Source organism: Pteropus alecto, unplaced genomic scaffold (assembly GCF_000325575.1).
Source record: "Pteropus alecto unplaced genomic scaffold, ASM32557v1 scaffold269, whole genome shotgun sequence".
Classification (NCBI taxonomy): Eukaryota; Metazoa; Chordata; class Mammalia; order Chiroptera; family Pteropodidae; genus Pteropus; species Pteropus alecto.
In genome coordinates this window covers 2526001-2548030 of record NW_006443566.1, presented here as the reverse complement: position 1 = coordinate 2548030, position 22030 = coordinate 2526001, and the positions used below count along the sequence as shown (strand labels likewise).

The 22030-nt window shown below is 36.0% G+C and overlaps 1 protein-coding gene across 1 annotated transcript in view; it reads left to right on the top strand.

Moving 5' to 3' along the window:
* Positions 1 to 3499: 3499 nt before the first annotated feature.
* The window catches only part of ZNF438 (zinc finger protein 438), a 94583-nt gene continuing 76052 nt past the window's right edge, over positions 3500 to 22030 (top strand). The window contains exon 1 of the mRNA XM_025041259.1: positions 3500 to 3539. Coding sequence (XP_024897027.1) covers positions 3515 to 3539 — 25 coding nt within the window. The 5' untranslated portion in view covers positions 3500 to 3514. The remainder of the gene's footprint in view (positions 3540 to 22030) is intronic.

Sequence of the window (22030 nt, the reverse complement as noted above, 5' to 3'; positions counted from 1 at the left end):
CTAGACTCCCAGAATGCTATTACCTTTTCCACTGGGGTATGTTCCTGCCTGGAGACCGAGGATGCTGGGAAGTAGCCCTACTGTGTGATAGCAGTCAGTCATCAGACTGAAGGTCCCACTGAATATCTTTCATTGATGAGCTCCTGAGTGGTAAAAAGAGTGCCAGCACTGAACACGTGTTTTACAAGATCAGCAATAGAATGCTGCCCCAGCTGGCTTTTTGTTATGCGCTGAGCTAGGTATGGTCACAAGCTGGGTAGGCAGAGAGAACTTTGAAATACTGAACATGTCACAATTGTGAAAGAGCTAGGAATCAGTACTGACTGAATAAAATCTATACGGCAGTCAAAGGGTGACTTGTTGAGGAATGGCTTTGTTCTGGTCAGATTCTGGAGAATGAGCTACTGCCAAAGGCTCCATCCAGAGCAGCATGGAAAAGATGGCACAGCCGACATTGGTTGCTTTTCTGCCATCATTTCTTTAAGGACTAAAAAATTATTGAAAAGTTTTATTTCCCTCTCTATCAAGAGCTTCTAGGGGAAAAAAAGAGAATTGTTTTATTTCATAAATGCATTTTCTTTTAGTAAATAAAGATATGGTGGCTAATCCAAATAAATTAGAAACTTGGATACAAAATGTATCTGATAGGCATTAAGCTGCAATTAAAAAAAAAAAAAGCCACTGTGTAGAAGATCTTGATCAAGGGATGTAGAGATCAACATTCAGTAGCCTATTATGTCCTCAGGAACTTGAGTGAGGCAGACTGATAAATGGCTATTATGTTTCATTCAGTGTTTGTAGAGCGTCTCCCCTATGCAAGGCTCTGTGCTAGATGTTGAGACTACAGGATAAGATAGAGTTCTTGTTCTCAAGACATTACGTTTTAGAGGAAGATGAGTAAATGGGTAACTAGAGCACAGGGTACATAGAGGCATATAGGAGGGATGAAATCATTAGAATGCACAGCAGAGAGTGATGTAGGTGACTTTGATTATATCCTAAGAATAGAACTAAGCAGTCTCAAGGAACCTATTCCTTGCGGTGGTTGTGAGCTGTGCTTAAAGTTCTGTTCCGAGAGCTGCACACTTCATATGTTAAGAATAACAACAGCTAAGAATTTTACGATGCCTTTACTCTGTCAGGCACAGTCCTCGTGCTTTACATATAATAAGTTATATAATCCTTAAAGTAATCCTGTAAGGTAGAAGTTAACATTAGCCAAGAAACTGAGGCCCAGAGCAGTCGAGTTACTTAACCAATAACAACTAGAATGTAGTGGATCTGGGACTTGGCTCCAAAGTTCTGTTCTTAACTACTGTGCTGTTAAGACTTATAGAATTAAGGGAGTCAGTTACTGGAAGAGCCATTGTTGTATGTTTTTGCAGATATAGCAGCTTAATATTAATAAGCTGAGCACCTAGGGAAAAAAAATTGTCAGTATATATGTTTTTCATTTTCTAGAAATAAAGCTGTATAGTATCATAATTATTATTGGAATTGCCCTGTACTAGCTACAAATTTTAACTACAATTTTTTCATTTGAAAGTATAGAAAGATACCTTTTGATTTAATACTATTCTCCATTAGAGAAAAGGACTTTCTTGAATTTTAAATATATCTAAAAGAGATTGCATAGCCTCCTGCAGTCATTGAATCCTGCAGCTCATTGAGGTGGGGATTTTCTGTTCAGCCCAATATTCTCCTGGTCAAGTAAGAGGCTACTTTCTCTATCTCTCATCCATTGAAATGTCTGTCTATTTTTACAACACTAGAGGCCTTTAATTTATAAGCTAGATTTGTAAATTGATGGGGTCTAGCCTGGTTGGGCTTGTGGTGTGTGTGGCTTACCCCTTTGCCTGGAGCTCTGCTATTTGCTGCTCTGAGGGAGTTAATAAGAGCTTCAGTTTGTCCACAGTTTATAGGCTCAAATCTAGATGATCTGAAGGGAATAAGAATAAAATGAAAAAGTCAAAGTTATGGTTGTAAACTAGAAGGAAAGTTAGAATTTTAAAACCAGCATCAATATGGTGCAGACAAGAATTAGAAGTTAGGAACAGCCGAGGAGGAGAGATTTTTAATCAGAGCAACCCTCAAGACATTTGAAATTGTTATGATGATTTTAAAAAGGCAACCCTTTGGCTTTAAAAAGAATCAAGGACTCGACTTTATATTAAGTATAAACACATACAAAATTTAAGAGAAAAAGGTAATCTTTTTATGTAAATCCATTGTGATTTATGGTTTCTTGGCCTTTGAAAACCTTGTGCCTTGATTAAATACATTGAGTAGTTTTAGAACTTAATTTATTTTTGCACAAGCAAGTATTTTTAATATAGCAATTAAGAATGTCATTAGGAAGATTTTTGAAAGCAGTATGTGCCATAAATCTTGAATAGTATTACTAACTAAAGAAAATGAGATTTTAGACCTCATTTGGACACACAACTAAAAAAAAGTAAACTTTTTCATATAATACTGAAATTAACTATGGAATTGAAACTTCCTAAGATAATACTTTGTGTAAATATACTTTTTATTTTGCTTTTTAAAACAGTTGTTTACAGAAGGAATACAAAAATAGTTTTTTTTAAAGCATTACAGATCGAAGTTCCCTTTGACCCCACCCTTCCATCTTCCCAGAGGTCATCATTTTGCCATTTATTCTTCCAAATCATTTTCTGAATGTTTATATGCATATGTTTGTATGCATAGAATATATATTTATGTTTTGCATAGATATTTAAAAAATGACCCACTGAATATATTGTTTCCTGGTTCATTTTAAATATGACCTTCCATTATGTTTTGTTTCTGATACTTCGATAACGTTACTAATACCAGCTGACATTTATTGAGTAGTACTATCTGCTAGGCAAGATGTTTAGCATTTTCATACAATTTAGTCTAATAATCTTCATAATAAGCTTCAGAGGTATGAATCCTGAGAAGGAATATGTCTGCCAAGAAGGATTCCTTATGTTTAACTGGGCCCAAAATCATAACCAGAGTCTAGCAGCCATTGCTAACAGAGACCTCTCACACACTCTGCATTTCAGGGAAAAGCCACAGACTGAACTGCCAAGCCTCCTGCACTGTGTCCTGCTGTCTGAGCTAACCCTTTTAAGGGAGCTCCTCGTATCATCTTTCAACCAATGGGCTGAGTCCTGCCCCACCTAATCAGAACTGCACAGCTATGGCTTTATTTGCATCTATACCAACCAATCAGAGCAGCTCAATAACAACCAATCAGAATGTGTAAAGCTGACCAATCAGGGCAGTGCTATTTGGACCAATCAGAATGGTGCAGTTTTGATTCCTCATTTGCATAAAAATGAACCAATCAGGAACTGGGGCACGAACTTTCACTATAAAAGTCATCCTCCCCCTTTGTCCTGGTGGAATGCCCTTTTGGTTTCCGCTGGAGACTACATTTACCCAGTTTGCAAATTGTTCCCCTGACTAGTTTCTCCTTTTCCCTCACCCCAGACTGGGGACTCTGTTGGCATTGGATTGGATGCAGCAACATTTTGTTGGCAGAGGTGAGTAAAATAGTTGATTTTATATGAAAAAAATTCTTCCTTCATTACACCTCACATTTACATTAAATTACTAATCTCAGTAGTTTATCATTCTTTAATAACTTCAAAAATAAAACATTTAGAATGATTTTTTAGATTGATAAGAATATAACTTTTAGTTCTGTTAGTTTTGCTATTCATGGGCAGTTGGCCTTCCTCTACCAAGTCCCTGGAATGAGTATCTTTGCTAAGCCAGAAGGCTAGGAATGTGACTGCTCACCTTTTAAGAATGAAGAGGTATATGTATAATATCTGACTCATTCTAAATGAAGAACAGACAACCCCAGACATTTCCTCAGTAGTTAATGCTTTTAAACTCCTATGCCTGTGATGATGTCCTTGCTTTGGGAAACAGTTATAGGATATAAGACCTGGAAGGAAGGAGGTTTATTTTTGAAAGATGCTTTTCATTGTGCTCTTAGTCATACTGGTATAAGGAAATAAATGTGGCTGCAATGGGAACTCTGAGAATTTTTATGGGAACTGGTAGAAAGGGGGTGATATTGGGTGGGTTGAGAGAAAAAAAATGGTTGTGCTTATGTATATGGTGATTTTGGATTTTAGATGAAGATATTTCCGAAATTTCATGACATAGTTAAGGGCTTTTATGAATGGGATAGCTGGGCTTAAATCTCAGTTCTGCTGCTTAACTAGCTGGGTGATCATTAAAAATCCACCTTATGTTGTTTCAATCAAATAATATCCACTTTATAAAGTTATGGGTTTGAAATTACATAAAGTATTTTATACATTGTGAAGTGCTGTACAAATGTGCAAAAATTAGGTGATATTTTTGCTGTTTTCATTATCATAATGGTTGTCAAGGCTGTCTATAGTTTGCATCTTGTTGTGTCTGTACTGAAGACTTAACTACTTGCTTCTCTCCTTTATTACTTGAAAGTGAGTACTATATTAGGACTCAGTTATTTTCAAAACAGAAAAGAGGCCTTATTGCTGAATGATCTAACAAACATTGAAGGCCTAATGCGTATCAGTCAACATTTCTTCAGGCCTAATGAAAGAACTAAAAACATCATCTATACTATATAACTCTTTAGGAAAGGAGACATGCTAAAGGTCCCAACAGATACCATTTTATTGTCATCAACACATTAGTTGGTCAACAATTTTTGACCTTTTTGTCTTGAAGGTAACAGTAAACAAGTAATAATTAATATCTGTCTACTTATGAAAGTATGTTAATTCTGTTGTTGTAGGACATTGTTTGAAAAAACAATAAAAAATTATTTTGCTGTGGATTCTTTGTGGTTATATAGTAGTTAATTTATTTAGAAATCTCTAATAAGGTACAGTGAGGGTATGAAGTTTTTATGCTTATCAGAATAAGATATGAGTTAAAAATGGTTAAGAAGCACTAAAAGTAAGCTCTCATTTCCAGATGAGTAGATAGTTCATGGAGATTTCATTTGGTGTAATGGAGAACTGACCCTTGCTTGGAAGCCCAATCAGTAGTCTGGTTTATTATTCAGAGTTTCTTTATTATTTTTCTCCCTCTGGTTCTGCTAATGTTTTTCCTAATATAAATGTTTAGCAACTCAGAATCCATGAAACAAGCAAATATCTTTAATCTGTTGCAGAGTCATGGGACTGCCTGTCTGTGAGCCAGTGCTACAGAAATTAGACATCAGTTGTTTAGCTTTAAGGCAACTAGGAAGTCTATAATTGAAGTCTCATTTGCCATTTGAGTGATGTGCCATTTATTGCACAAAAACACTACTGGTATAGGCTATTTCTTGAAGAAGATGTCTTTTGGAGGTGGCATTTTGCTGGAAGAAACAATCCTTTGGTTTTATTGTTCCCTTTTCTAGTTCTAAAAAGCTTACCCTTTTCACTTTTATTGGTGATTTGCTTTGTCATCTCTGTACTCACTTTCATTTATTTCTTGACCTACTCTCTGCGGCAAACCGTCTTTATCGTGAAGTTGTACCAATGGAAAAACTTAAATTTTGTTTCAAAGTGGCCTATGAAATTCCATTCCATATTTTAAATTTAGCCCATTGGAAATATCACTTTTTGCTTCATTTCGTTTTGGTACCTCACTCATGCCCTTGTTATCTAAGGACCATGTTTTCTTTTTTCTTTTTTTTTTTAATTTTAGTTAATCTCATCTGTTTAATCAGACTCACCTGTTTCTAGAAACTGAGCATTTCCCCTTTTCTGATGGGAAGTTGTGGTAAGAGTAGCTTGTTTACTTGCGATCCCAACCAGGGGTCTGTAAGGCGTCTAAGAGCTGAACGGTCTCACATTTGCTTTTCCAAATTAGCAACTAGAAATATTTTAACTTGTCTTGACTATAACTAAGTTACTCTTCTTAAAAAAAGTTTATAATCAGTTGAATTATTCTCAGTTTCTGGCTTATAATACTGAAGAAACTTTTACATAGGGTAGATAAAAGCTAAAGTAAGAATTTCGGATTTGATATCATATTATTTATTGTGGAAAGAATGTTTTCCCTCTAGACTGACTAGGAACAAGATGTTTAAACATAAGCCAGGGTGGAGACCTGTTTGTTTGGTCAGCTTCAGAGGAGCCACATTTCCCTACTTATGATGAGTCCGCCAAGTATTCTACACTCCACCCCCGCCTGATTCTCCAAGTTTCTTTGGATTTTTACTTAGGACTCTGTTGGATAAGAAAGTGATATAGTGCATACGTGGCAATTAGAAAGGCTAAAAGGCTGTTTTCTGCAGTAACGTGATTTTATCATGTCCTTATTAATTTATGCCGTGCTCTGGGTGTGTGTGTATAAAATGGCGTTTTTTTTTTCCCCCAGTTCTCCTCTGCTGTTGCCTTGTGTATTCCCATAGCTGGACTGCAGCAAAACTCCATTTATCACAGGCGGTGGGAGGGGGTACAGAGATATGAAAGGGTTACTGTTCACATTTCCTGTGTAATTCCCTCTGATCTTACTGAGCTGTAATTCCTTTCTTGATGTTAAACATTCCCAGGCTCCTATAACCTTCTAGCCAACTTGTGCTGGCCAAGTTTGTCCCAGGTGATCATGTAGGCGAACCTCCTCTGTTTTTAAAGACTAGAAATCACTTTTTCCTCCATGAGATAGAGGCTAAATGCTCATTCCTTTGCAATCCTAGAAGAAATCCCTTTAGGATAAGAACAGAGCAGTAACATATTAATTTTAAAATTCAAATTTAACAGCTGTGTTTGTTGTCAAATTAATTGTGTGGGTTTTAAAATTGGTTTAATTTCTAGTTAAATGAAAGCCCATTTCATTGATCTGTTAAAGATTACATCCTTTCTTTTAAAAATACACTTGAGAAATGGGTTCTTGTTCTAAAAGGGTAAATTTTGACCTTACCATCTTACTTTTAGTTTACTTAATAAGTGGATCATTTAAAATTACCTCAGATGTAAAGACGCTTAGCTGAAAATGCAGCATTTCTGCTTCAGTTCAATTCAGAAGGTTGTAGTTGAGCATAGGGATATACTCATTTTCTACTTTTTCTCTGGTTTTAAAAATAGCAGCTCATTTTTATTCCACAATTTTTAAAATATATATTTTTGTGGTTGGCAAATGGTTTTCTATTTTTGCCTTTCCCCTTAAGTTTTAGAAGAAAATGTTACACTTCCGTGAAGCATAAGTATGTGTCAGCAGCTGCTGATGAATTGATAGGGGCTGAGTACCTGTGCTGGCACTGGCTTCATCACAGGTAGTGAGCTTTTGTTTAGACACAGCTCTGGGCAAGTTTACTTGTATAGCTTATCACACATCTCTATGTCCTTATTCAACACCTTGGGAAGCTAGGGGCTTGGGGACAGATAGAAACGAAAGCAACGTCTCTTTCAAGGAGTTTCTAGGATAATTTAAGTTTGCTGTTGTTTAGGCCAGAGTAAATTATTTGCATTGCTTAAAGCAATGAGATAAAATATTTTTATGCACTTTAACCATGTATAATATGGTTTTATGTGGACATGGGTAGATAAATTTTTAGATTGATTGTTTGAATCTGCCTTAGAGAGCCAACATTAATGGTTGATATTTCTCATTCTCCTTTAGTTCCCCCGGTGCCAAAACAGCCTGTCACACAGCAGGCTTTCAGTAACAGTTTGTTGAATGAATTGAGACTGCCACATTACTTTTGTAGATTCTTGATTACTCCATAGTGCATAAGTACATACATGTCTAATGTTACTCTCACCTTTCCTATTAGTGTCTAATGATAGATTCTGTTCAACGTCCTTTATTATTAAACAGTAACTAACCTCATAAAATATTTTGCTGAAGTCCTTAAGTGATCTACACCTGGCTGGCCTCTGACACTGCCTTGCCATAGAAAAAACTGAATTTAATCATAAATTACTTAAATTATAGTCTGTTAACATTTCCTATAACCAATAAGCCCATTTATTATTTTCATAATAAAAAACTTTTATATTTTTTCCCAAGGGTTAATTATTCCTAGGACCATCATAGAGCAATGAATAGTTATGTCAATTAGTCAACAAATACTTAGAGAATGCTAATGTAAACAGCATTATGACTGGTATTGTGGATTCTCCAAATATGTATAGGACCGTGGTCCTGTCACCTAAAATAGGGTTCCCTATCCCCACAGGCCACAGACCAGTCCTGGGCCACACAGCAGGAGGTGAGCGGCAGGTCAGTGAGTGGAGTGAAGCTTCATCTGTATTTGCAACCTCTCCCCAGCGCTAGCATCACCGCCTCAGCTCCACCTCAGATATTCAGGCATTAGATTTTAATAAGGAGTGCACACCCTAGATCCCTTGCATGTGCAGTTCACAGTAGGGTTTGCGCTCCTCTGAGAATCTAATGCCTGATGATCTGAGGTGGAGCTGAGGTGGTGATGCTAGTGCTGGGGAGTGGCTGCAAACACAGATAACATTAGCAAAGAAGTATGACTGCACAGAGACCATAATAAATCAATTCCTTGCAGACTCATATCAAAACCCTATCAGTGAGTGGCAAAAGACAAGCTGCATCTGGTGGCAGGCTTTATAGTGGCAAGTGAGTTCATTTTCTTCAGTTGTACAGCTGCATCTGGTGGCATCTTATTTTGCATTGTGGTGAGTTGTATAATTCTTTCATTATATATTACAATATAATAATAATAGAAATAAAGTGGACAATAAATGTAATGTGCTTGAATCATCCTTAAACCATCCCCGCCCTACCCTGGGTCATAGAAAAATTGTCTTCCACGAAACCGGTCCCTGGTGCCAAAAAGATTGGGGACTGCTGACCTAAAGTCTCATACACTTCTCAACAAACAAGATACATGCTCTAGTCGAGTTAAACAGCAACTGAAGGTACATTAATTATAGTTGTGTGCTAAGAGAGAGGCCTGAACAAGAATCAAGTAGCTTAGTGGAGGGAGAAATCATTTTGACCCGAACCAAAGAGTGATGAGAAATTTAACAGAGGAAGCTTGAGTTGGGCATGAAACAAATAATTGAGCATTTGATATAAAAGAGTGGGGCTATTTGACATTTATAAATATGGGTGATAGTTATCACACTTCCTGTTTCCAGAAGCAGTGAAGAAACAACAACAAAAAGCTTTAGTAAATGGTAAAGAGTTTGCTCCATTGGTTACTTATTTTTTCCTTATTTTTTATTGAAGTGGAATTTCAGAACAGCTTCCACTGACAACATACAGCAGTTTTTTAAGTTACCATAAGGACTTCAGTAGGCAGCCCTCCCAAACTTCTCACCTGATTAAAATTTTAGCGGGAAGACAGAAATAAGATATATTGAAAAGTTATCATTTATGACTACACTTCAGTAATAAAGGCCCCATCCAATCTCAATGGCAAGTTAAACATTGCTCGTTGCTGAGCTATATCTTGATTTGAAGTCTGATATATCAGGTGACAGATCCAAATCTACTTTTTTTTTTGCAATTGTATGAATAGCTGCCTGTATGATAATGAAGGGAAAACTATAACCAGTGTGTGTTTCCCACACTGAATTTTTGTGACAATCTAGTCTTTTAAAATATTGCTAAGTGACCCATGATTAATGGTAGTCAGCTAATTTTATGAAAGGGTCATCTTACTGAAAATTGATATTTTATTTAACCCAGTATTTCCCAAATGTATTTGATACTGAAAATGCCCATTGCCTGCCTGCCTGCCTGCCTTTTTTCTTCCTTTCTTCTTTCTTTCCTTCCTTTCTTCCTTCCCTCATTTTTTAAGAACATGTATTAAAATCTCCTGTAGAACAAGTGTCAGGAATTGTAACTGTAAAGTTAACATACATACACATTATTTAGGGCTTATGTCCATATTTCTCTTAATCTTTACTCTTTCTAGGGCAAAGGCTGGGATATAGGAGGAAAAAGAATAATTTTAAAGTTTTGCTACCTGTTTTCAAGTCATATTTAGTGGTAAAGAGGCTGACACAAATATCTGAAATAAAATTTGAGATATATCTTAAGATTTCAAGAGTTCATAATCTCTGTATCTTCTGTAGCTTTGGAAAATCAGGAACTGACCAAGGATAACAGAAGTTACCTCTGGGCGGGGGTCAGGGAAGATAGGATGGGTTGGAGGTAAAATGAGACTTTTGCATTTTAATATAACTACTTTTGTATGAATTTTTCCATTATTGTAAATTTCTTTTGTAACCTTAATAACAGGGAACAAATCTAACTAGTCGAGGGGCCCTCTACTTTAAAGAAGGATTGCTATCTGCAAGCTTTTGTAAGTACTACTAGCATATCTGGTGTTTTAAAACTCACTTTGTTGAAGAAAACTAAAAAATTTTAAACCATTTTTTCAGAAACAAGCTTATTACATGAAGTAAGGTAAGTCTGATTAGATAAAATTAATATCCCTTGCTACCATGGTATCTTGTACACATTTATAGTGTTGCTATTAATACACTGTGACATCCTTCTCCATTTATATGTTAACTGAGGGACTGTGTCTTATTTGCCTCTGTATCTTCAGCACCTAGTTTTGCACTGTGCCTGGTGTCTAGTAGGCATTCAATAAATCTTTATTGATGTGGGTGTGGAAAGGTGGGGAGACTAATTGCAGACTTATTCCTAGGGGAATACATAGCGATTGTCACTTTCAAATTTTAAAAGGAATATGTTCTTTTGAAAATGTCTTTAAAATATAGTTTATTTTATTTTTCTACTTATTTATACCTGTCTTCTCTCCAAGAATTTAAGATGATATTCATTAGTACACATAATGTAAAATAAAATTTAAAATAAATGACTAAAATAACAAAGTTGGAGGACTTTGTTACTTCCCAATTCAAAAGTCACTGTAAAGTGACAATAACCAAGACATTATGGCATTGGCATAAGGATAAGCATATAGATCAATAGAGTGGAATTGAGAGTCCAGAAATAAACCCTTACATTTTGGGTCCAGAGCTGCTAAGACTATTCAATAGAGAAAGGATTATCTTTTAAACTAATTATTCTGGGAAAATTGGGTATTCATATGCAAAATAAAATGAACTTCCTCAAAATCAACCATACACAAAAATTAATTTGAAATTAATTATGTACCTAAATGTAAGAGCTAAAATTATAAAACATCTAAAGGAAAGCACAGACGAAACCTCATGACCTTGGATCAGGCAAAGAGTTGTTAGATATAACATCAAAAGAATGAGACATAGAAAAAAACGTGATAAACTTGACTTTATTAAAATTAAAAACTTTTGTGCTTCAAAAGACAGTATTAAGAAACTGACAGGAAAATCCACAGAGAAAATAACTTGCAAATCATGTCTGATAAAGGACTATATCCAGAACATGTAAAGAACTCCAACAGCTCAGTAATAAGACAAACAACCCAATTAAAATAGGAGCAAAAGAATTCAATAGACATTTCATGAAAAAGAGCCGTACAAATGAATAAGCACATTAAAATGTGCTCAGCAGCATTAGTTATTAGGAAAACGAACATTAAAAACACAGTAAGATACTATTCTTTACCCACTAGAATGCCTGTAGTTACAAAAACAGACAATATCTAGTGTCTAGGATATGGAGAAGCAGGAACTCTCATACCTTATTGGTGGGAACGTGAAATGTTATACCCACTAGGAAAACAGTTTGAACATTTCTTTAAAAATTAAGCCAACTTACCATATGTATTAGATTCTCCAGAGGAATAGAACCAATAGGGTGAGAATTGGTTCATGTAATTGTAAAGACTTGGTAAGTCCAAAATCTGATAGAGGAGGCTGGTAGGCTGGGTCTCAGGAATAGAGTTGCAGTTTGGGTCCACAGCCAGCCTGCTGGGAAAGCAGGAAGAGCTGATGTTGCAGATGAAGTCTACAGGCAGTCTTTTGGGGAATTCTCTTTTGCTAGGAGATGTTAGTCTTTTGTTCTGTTCACTAATTGAATGATCATCAACTAATTGGATGAGTCTCACTCATTATGGAGAACAATCTGCTTAAAGTCCACCAATTTAAATGTTAGTCTCATCCAAAAACAGTTTCCCAGAATAACATTTGACTAAATATCTGGGCAATATGCCCAACCAAGTTGACACATAAAATTAACCCAGCAATTCCACTTCTCAGAATCTACCCAAGAGAAATGAAAACATATATCCATACAAAGACTTGTATGTGATTGTTCCCAGGAGAAAAAAATCCAAATGTCTGTCAACTGATAAATGGATAAACAAAATGTGGTGTGTCCATACATTTGACTACTATTCAGCATTTGGGAAAAAAGGGAAGATGCTGATAAATGTTGTACATGGATGAACCTCAGAGATATGCTAAGTGAAAGAATCCAAATTCAGAAGACTAAAAATAGTATGATTGGAACTGTATGAAATATGTTGATAGAGCAAATCAGAGGAGTTTTGGGAGTGGGAGTGGGATTGACTTGCATATGGACTCAAGGGAATTTTGGAGAGTGATGAGAATGTTCTAAAACTGGATTGTAGTGATGATTGCACACTTCTGTAAATTGACTAAAACAGCGTTGAACTTGTAACAGGTGAATCTTATGGTATGTAAATCGTACGTCGATAATGTAAAACAAAAATGGATGATTAAAATGGGATATATGGACTAAAGGTAGGACACACAGTGAATCTCATAAAAGTTCCCGTATTTGCTTGAGGAGGATAACAAATTTTGCTCTAAGCTCTCTAAAGAGACCTTTCATAAAATGGGATGTGTTTTCTAGTTTCCACAAGATCAAAATTTATCAGCATTTTAAGAGAAGCCTAATAATTATAATTCAAATAAAATATGTATCCTTTTAGTCATAGGGCAACATACTGAACTCTGTCCTCAACTTCATCCTTACAGTAAGTAACTGAAGACTTTTTCTCTAGACTTGTTCTTAAACTTCCCTTCAATACAGTCTAATGGCTTAACATCAAAGGCACTTTATTAAACACAGTTCTTAAACTTAGCATCAAAGGCACAGTTACTAAACACTAATTCATATGTCAAGTGTAGAATATGTAGAATAAAAAATTAAAGTCTCTTTTCTCTATCCTCTTCTTTGTTATTTTCCTATTAGTGTGTATTTAAGTTATTTCCAGTTTGTAGCTGTTATAATGCTTCAGTAAATATATTGGTGTTGGGCACACCTCCATTTAAAAAAAGATATGTGTGCATGCACACATACACCACAATTACATATACACGTGTGTATACACACACATATATATAATCACTTTAGTAACAACTATTACTTGTTCTGTCCTTCATAATTTATCTTAGTAAAGCAGTACTTGTTTATGTTGTGTTTTAAAATCACTGCTTTAGACTACTACCAATGGTCTTAATTTTATATTTGTAACACTGGTCTTGCTTCATTCATGAGAAAATATCTAAATAACCATTTATTATATGAACTAAAGGACAACCTGAGCATGAATTTTTGGGCTTGATTACATATGTACAGTAGTTTACTTAGCAATAAAGCGGATGATTTTCATTATAATAGTTGAAGTTTATTATGTTTGAAAAGTAGTTTGTTTACTATCTCGGAGAAAGTTGGCCTTTTTATCACTAAGAAATAATTTTACCTTGTATTGAACTATTCAAATTATTTCTGAATTATATCTAAGTTTTGGCTTCTGCTTATAACTGGGTAGTAGAAAGTGATGGCAGAACATTGTGGCCTTTGCAACAATTTAAATAAACTTACAGAAATTATTGTTGCAGTAACATATTATTACATAATAAATTTCCCTAATACTTAGTGGTTTAAAACAACAGCTGTTTTATATAGCTCATGATTCTGTGGATGGGAATTAAGGCAAGTCTCAGCTGAGTGATTTTTCTCTTCCACGTTGCATTGACTAAGATCACTGGATGACAGTCAACTGGTGGATGGATTGCTCTGGCAGGTACAAGATATCTTTACATATATAAAGATATATATAGTGTCTCAGAAGAGGTGGAAGACAAGGGTGCATGTGACCTTTCCAGCATGGTAGTCTCAGGCCAGTCAGACTTCTAATACTTTGAATTGGGGCTCCTAGAAATAATTTTTCAAAAGATAGGAAATGACAGGTGCCAGTGTCTTAAGGCTTAAAACTGGAAACTGGCACCACATCATTTCTACTATATTCTGTTGGACAAAGCAGTCCCAGAGCCCTCCCAATTTTAGTACTGCTCATGATTCTATGGGGAATCATAGGCATGACCTCTTAATGGAAGAGGTGTTAGAGAATTTGTGACCATCTTAATCAACCACAGTCCACCCTTTGGCCATAGTTGATTACATTCCTCCTTTATTGAAAATATACTCAACCCCTTCCAGGAATTGTGAAATTCTCATTCCACTATGGCTTTAGCTTCAAGATTAAGGTCCAGGATCTTGTCATTTAAATCGGGTCCAGATATGCAGGAAGCTCCATAGATAGAGTTCTTCTCAAGAGGCAAGTTATTTACTCAATACATAATGGAAAGGCAGGCATAGAATAACTGCAGTAAACACTTCCATTCAAAAATGAAGAACTAGGGGACACAAAGCTTTCACTGGTCCATAGTAATTTTGAAATTCTGATGTCACCTCCTTTATTAGGGCCATTCCTACTCCTTGGTAGTGATTATTTATAGATCCTGACTTCACTCTCTCAATTCTGAATCATCCTTCTCTTTCTATAAGAAATGGTTCATGTTTACAACTGAGTAGCCTTTCCAGCCTTAGTTCCTGCTTGTATAAGTTTTAAAGTCCAGAAGCCGCTTTTCATTTTGTGGTCTCTCTGCTCCATTCAGTCCAATCTGACATAATTCCTTTGTAAATATTGTCAGATTCCTGCGTATCAAAATATAATCCACTTCATTAGACAGAAGCAACAGCTATATTTGTTTTTGAGACAGGCTTTTTTTCCTACTTCAGACTGAGAGTCAAGGTGTTATAAGACAATATCTATAAGATTGCTAGCTTTTCTATTTGAAAGAGTCCACAAGGTACACCCTCAAGATTCCTAGAGGTGTTTTATCTAGAAGAGTATGAAGCACACTCTTTTAAGATTCTTAAAACTGAACTAGATACTACTTTAAATCATTTTGCAGTCTCGCCACAGTGTTTTATAGCCACACTCGAGATTTTTATCCTGAAACCATGCTTTGCTGGTAGAACCCTAGATTTGATATTTACTCTGAAGCTATGTCTTTTTTCTCTGTAGAGAATGGGAATGAGAAATTGTTTTCTATTTGAAAAGAGCAAGTCCTGGATCCTTTATGTTTCCTCTAAATGCTGTTTGAACATGAAACAGATCTTTTTTAAAAGCTCACCTTTTTCTATGCATACCTTATTATATATGGCTAAAAGAGACTAACAATTTCAACCTTCTGCCTAGAAACCTACCTAGCCAAATATACCACTGTATTGGGCATATTTTCTTTTCCAGTTATACAAGGAATAGTGTTGCAAACTTCCCACGACTGTGTAAGAGGAGCTGTCATTTCTCCATTTGTTAACATTTTCACTAATATCCTTCAAGCTTTCATTAACAATCTTCTTGAGGCTCTTCCAGCTTCTGCTTACCACCTGGACCCAAAGTCAATGCCACATGTTTTAAGATTTTTATTACAGAACCCCCATTTCCATGTACCAAAATGTTATATAATTCTGTAACAAATTACATAAACTTATAATCTTAAAACTAAAACCATTTTATTATAATTCACAATTGTGAGTCAGTAAAAAGGTTAGACTCAGTGAGTAGTTGTTATTTTTGTAGCATCAGCTGAGGTTAGTTGGTGGCATTTAGCGGGAAAATGAGCTGGTTTGGAGGGTCCAAAATAGGTTTACTCACATTTCTGGTTCTTTGACAAGGATCACTCTAAAGCTAATCTTGGCTGGGACTGTAAACCAGAGTAGCTTCTCTAACATGAGTCTTACAATAGTTAGACTATGATGATAATAGCACAAAAAACAGGGAAGAGGAAATAGGTGTATTTCATTGTAAAATTCTTATGTTGTATGTGAAATGGCATGATATTATTAGAAGTTAGGCTGTGATAAGTTAAAGGTCTATATTTCAAACACCAAAGCAATTACTAAAACTATAAAAGAAATAGGTATATCTAATAAGCCGATAAGGGAGATAAAATGAAATACCCAAAAACTTCAATCCCAGATAAGGCAAGCAATAATGAGGAAAGGAAACAAAGAACAGATTGGGACATAAAGAAAATAAAATATTTAAATCAAATTTAAACATACAGATAATTACATTACGCGTAAATGGTCTAAATACTCTAATAGCAGAGATTACCAGGCTAGATAAAAAAGCAAGATCTAACTATATACTGTCTATAAGAAGTCCTCTTCAAATATGAACACACAAGTTAAAAGTAAAAAGATTTAAAAAGATACACAGTGCAAACACAAACTGGAGTGGCTACATCAATATCCAACAAAGTAGGCTTCAGAGCAGGGAATTTTACTAGTGCTATTGAGAAATATTTCAATCAAAAAAAACAGTCCTAAAAGTCTGTGAGCCCAATACTTGAAGCAAGTAAGCCAGGAATTTCCCATCAAGATGGTGGAGTTAGGGAAATGCTGCATTTACCTCCTCTCTCAACCACATCAAAATTACAACTAAACTACAGAACAACGATCATTGAGAATCACCTGAAGATTAGCTGAACAGAAGTTCTATAACTAAGGACACACAGATGCAACCAAGACAAGACTGGTCGGCAAGACAGAGGTGCGGGACAGGTCAGTCCCATAATCACGTATGTCAGTTAAGAACTGGAAGGTATATTGCAGTTGTGGATGTTCCTCCTGAGGAACAAGGGGCCCCTGCCCCAAACCAAGCTCTCCAGCCTAGGGTTCCAGTACTGGGAATTGAGGTCTGCATAACTTCTGGCTGTGAAAATCAGTGGGTCGTGTGACTGAGTGAGACAGAGGGCTGCTGGAGTACCAGGCATTCCTTTTAAAGGGCCCATGCATGGACTTACTAACAAACTCACTTACTCTGAGCTCCAGCGCTGGGGCAGTAGCTCAAGAGGCACCAGAGACATTCAGAGAGGAACTGAATTGTCTGGCTTCAAGGCAAGGGCTAGAGGGCAGCCTTCTCCCAGGCAGAAGTGCTGGCAGAAGACATTATTCTTCCGTTGAGCTCTCCCCCACCCAATCTGCAAACAGAGGCAGCCACCAGGTCTGAGTCTCCATCAACCTGCATAACACTGTTTGCCTTACTCTGGTGATTCCCTGAGACCTCACTCCACCCAGTATTCGGGACCACCCAAACTGCTTCTAGTGGCTTTTCCATACATACAGCCTGTCTTGGATCATACTTCTATGGACTTTCCTAAAATCTCTCGAAGGTTCACAAACCCCAAACAAATCATGTGTGGCCTCGGCATGTCCTTTACCTCTTGCTGAGTGGCCCCACGCTTGGTACTACTGGCACCTAGTCTTGATTCACAATTTGGTCTTGGAAATTAAACAATATACTTTTAAATAAACTGTGGTTCAAAGAAAAATCACAAGGAAAATTAGAAAATACTATGAACCATATAAATAAAAATCAAACTAATATTTGTGCAGCTTAAGTAGTCTATAGAGCAGAGGTCCCCAACCCCTGGGCTGTAGACCAGTTCCAGTTGGTGGCCTGTTAGGAACCGGGCTGCACAGCAGGAGGTGAGCAGCAGGCTAGCTAGAGAAGCTTCATCTGTATTTGCAGCCTCTCCCCAGCACTAGCATCACCACCTCAGCTCCACCTCAGATCATCAGGCATTAGATTCTCATAGGAGCACTGGTCCTTGGTGTCAAAAAGACTGGGGACTGCTGCTTTAGAGAAAAATGTATACCTTTAAAATACTAGCATTAGAAAAGAAGAAAGGTCTAAAACAAATGATCTAACCTTTTATCTTAAGAACCTGGAAAAACAAAAGGAAAATAAACCTAAAGTACAGAGAAGGTAGAAAATAAGAAGTAGAAATAAACAAAATAGGATCTTGTAAAACATAAATAATTAAGAAAATTAATGGGGGAAAAAAAGCTGTTTTTATTATTTTTTAACAGATCAGGTTAGTCGGTCCTCTTTAGTGACAGTTCAGTGCTTTCATTGTATTGCAAGATGTAAGAGGGTAAAGCTGTTAGTGTCTTTACAATTGGAGAAGTTTTAAAATATTTGCCATTTTTAATCACAGTCATATTTTTGAAGATCTCAGCTATGAGAGCAAAGAGGACTAACTGAACTGAAATTCTCAAAACAGAAGAGTCCCTATGAGCTGAGATTTCTAATGGTCATCTTTCTTGAGTTTGTTTGCCCATAATGGATACTGGCTTAAAATCAAGCTTTCTATGGGAGTGAGACTCTACTAGAGGAAAGAGAAACCACTGGAGTTTTGATGGTCATTTAGTCTGCCATGGTGAACTAGAATGTAGAGAGTCATCAGACACACAGTTTTTCTTGTCAGTTGTTTGCTGAGCCTTGGGGCAGTATGGGAGGCTGGGAAGTTCAGCTGGAAATATACAGTGAAGTCGTCTGCAGCCTTGCAGTGTTTCAGAGACAGTCTCCATGGATGGTTTAGGGTGCAGCTGCAATAAATACACAACTAATTTCACCTTTGAGATGCTTTATGGTTGTTATATTCGCAATATTAAGAATTCACTAAAAGTTATATGACATGTGAAAAATCAGGAAAAAAAATGTGTCCAAAGAAAAACGAACAATACATGCAGATCCACCAATGATCTTGGAGTTACCAGACAAGAATTTTTATAATTGTTTATAAATATGTTAAAGGAAATGAAAAGGTTAACAAAATGGATGAAGAGATGAAGGATATCAACAGAAAGTTGAGATCTATAAAAAATATAATGAGCAGATAAAAAATATAACAAGCAGATTTTTAAAAATCAATAAGGTTAGAGAACATTTAAATAATACTGTTAATCAACTTGACCAATTGACCAATTGTTGCCAGTATTCTACTTATAGAACATTATTCCCCAAAACTGCAGAATGCACATTATTTTCAAATGTATATAGAACTTTTATTAAAATAGAACATATGTTAAGCTAAAAAGCAAGTCTCAACAAATTTCAAAGGATTGAAATCATATAGTATAGGTTCCACAACGGAATTAAAATAGAAGTAAGTAACAGAAAGACCTCAATTTGCTTGGAAAATAAGCCATACACTTTTAAATCTGCGGGTCAAAAAATACAACCACATTAGAAAATATTTTGAACTGAATCAGTATCAAAACTTGTAAGACACAGTTAAAGTAATGCTTAGAATTGTATAGTTTTAAAATGCATATATTTAAATGTAAGTTTGAACAAGCTGCCATCTCAAAAAGCTAGAAAAAGAAGTGTAAATAATTAACAAAGAAAGAAGATATAAAATAGAGAAAATTTGAAAAGTCGAAGTTGTTTCTTTGAAAAGGTTAACAATTGAATAACCCCTATGAAAAAAGAGAAAGCTTAAATTGACAATATGGGTATTAATAGGAAACATTATTAGAGGTCCAAGAACTTTCTGAAGGGTCAGAAAATATTACAAACAACTTTATGTCACTGCATTTGGCAATTTATGGAAAATGGACAAATTCCTTGAAAAATACACTTTATCGAAATGGTACAAAAAGAAGTAAAAATTCTGAATAGTGCTATATTTTTTAAGGGTGTCAGTACCATAATTAGAAAACTCCCTACCACTAATAATGTTCTTCAACTGAATTAGGTCTCGGTATCAGATCTTTGAATGCTTTTAGGAAATTTAAAACTTCACTGTGGCTGACAAGTTCTACACTCAACCCACTTTCCATGTAGTTTCTTTCAGATTGATTTCCATTTATTCACATCTCTTTTGTTGGAGTATAAGGGGGCCAGTTAATTATACCATATTTTCTGCTTCCAACTTCTGAACCCTCCTTTGAGAAGTAGACATAACTTAGAATAAAAGTGTCACCTTCATCTGTGGGGAAACTGTATAAGAGTGTGCTTACATCTGCATCTAGTCTTCCTACCCTTTCAAATTGGACTGACTTAATTTGCTCTGTTGAGTTTACCATGTACATGAGAGAAGGACATATGTGGGTTTAGGAAAGCAAGTTCTAAGAGGTAGTGAGAAACTGATGACATTTGTGGCCAGACATTTGCCCTGTCTCACCAAACAGATAAGACAGAGAGAGAGAGAGAGAGAGAGGAGGGGAGGATGGAGAGAGAATGGTGATTTGTCACCTATCAACCTGGGTGAAGCCCTAGTCTTATTCTCTCTTTTTCCTGGGGGTCAGACCTACTGTACTCAAATGGGACCAGTAGTTCCCCTGTTAACCTACTTCTGGTTCCTTACATCATCTGGACCCTCTATTTTGAACGTTTTTGTAACTGATCTTTCCTCAGAGCTCCTCTCTCCTCCCCAGAACTTTAAACCTGACTCTTGTAGACAGTGCCATTTTTTTTCACAGCCATCTCAAGAAAAATACTGAATTTTTCTAACTCTAGATTTTAAAGGAGAGTTGATGTATTTCTTTGTCCCTCACTGTCAGTTTAGTGATCAGCATGCCCCCTTTGTGCATGAGTTCCTTCTAACTCTTAAGCTACCATCTCTCCTTTCTAAGTCTTGTTATTGGTTGACTTCAGGGCATTACTTCAACTTCCTCAATTATGTCAGTTAGCATCAGACTGGAAACTCTTCTCTCCATCCCACACTATGTGATTATAATCTGTTTCTCCTAATTCATATTTTTGAGTTTCTGATATTCAGAACTTTTTTAACTTGCTCAATTTTATCAACCAGAATCATTCCAAGAGCTCAAATACTAAAATCCCCTCTTTTTCTTTCTCTTCTTTTCTGGCATTTTTTTGCTCTCAAACTCTTAAGTTCAGATATTTCTTTATATACTGTCTCTTCATCTCTCCTTCCCTCCCTCTTTCTTTCTCTCTGTCTCAATAAATAGCCTTACCATTGGATGTTTAACTCCTTCAACTTTACCCCCTTACACACAATTTTTACTTATATCCATCACCCATCCTTTTTTTCATTTCTAATCACAGAAAACTGTTTTTCCTCTTTAATATGGCCAACTCTCTCAGAGTTCTTGTTCCCATCTTCTCTTGAATTTGCTCCATTATTTATTTTTCTCCTTCTACATCTTTTACTAGTATTAAAAAGTGAACAGCAAAAACAATGAAAAATGTTGTTAACTTTCAGACTCTTCCAGGCTTCTTAGAAGAGTAAAATTTACTATTTAATCCTCTCTTCTCCTTTTTCTTTAATCACATAGTTATTTGAAGTGTTTGTTCTCTTTTACTGCCTTCCTGAAAATTCTTTCTAAGGTCACCAGTGACTGTTAAGTTCTTCTTAGTTCTCCTTCCGGCCCAAAAAGGCAGGGCAGTGTATTTCTTCCTTTTGCTCCTCTTTCTTGACTTTACTGATGGACATCAGTCTTTTATGGGACGTCTCCTTCTCAAATAAATAAGTCTTTTAGGAAATAAGCATACTGTTCTATTGACTTGCTACAGTAAGAGAGACCACACAGATGATTCTGAAGTGATGTCTCCTTTGAGGAAATGAGTTTAGGGATTTTCTTGATTATATGTTAGACTCTGAAATTCAAGGGTAAGATACCAGAAGTTAAAATGAATCTAAAAAAAAAATTGATTTTTTAAGGTGATGGTCAATGCGCACAACACGTGGTTGCCATTGAAAAGAAAGGTCTCTTGAGGCCCTTGAGACACTCTGCATTTGTAACTGTATAAGTGGATGGTGGTAATTGTTCCAGTCCTCATCTTACGTAACTGATGGGGTGATTGTTCTGGTTCTTCTTTTCAAGCATGCATTTAGAGAAGTTTTTACTTTTTACTTTCATTGCATTTGCCTTGGTTTCTTCTTATCTTGACAATTGCAGTAATTATATCTCTTTTGAATTTTCTCATAGTAACTCTTACTCTAGAACTAGAGCCATCTTTCTAAAATATAATTTCTAATGTGTTGTCTCTGGAAAAATCCTTGATGGCTTCTTTTATGTATAA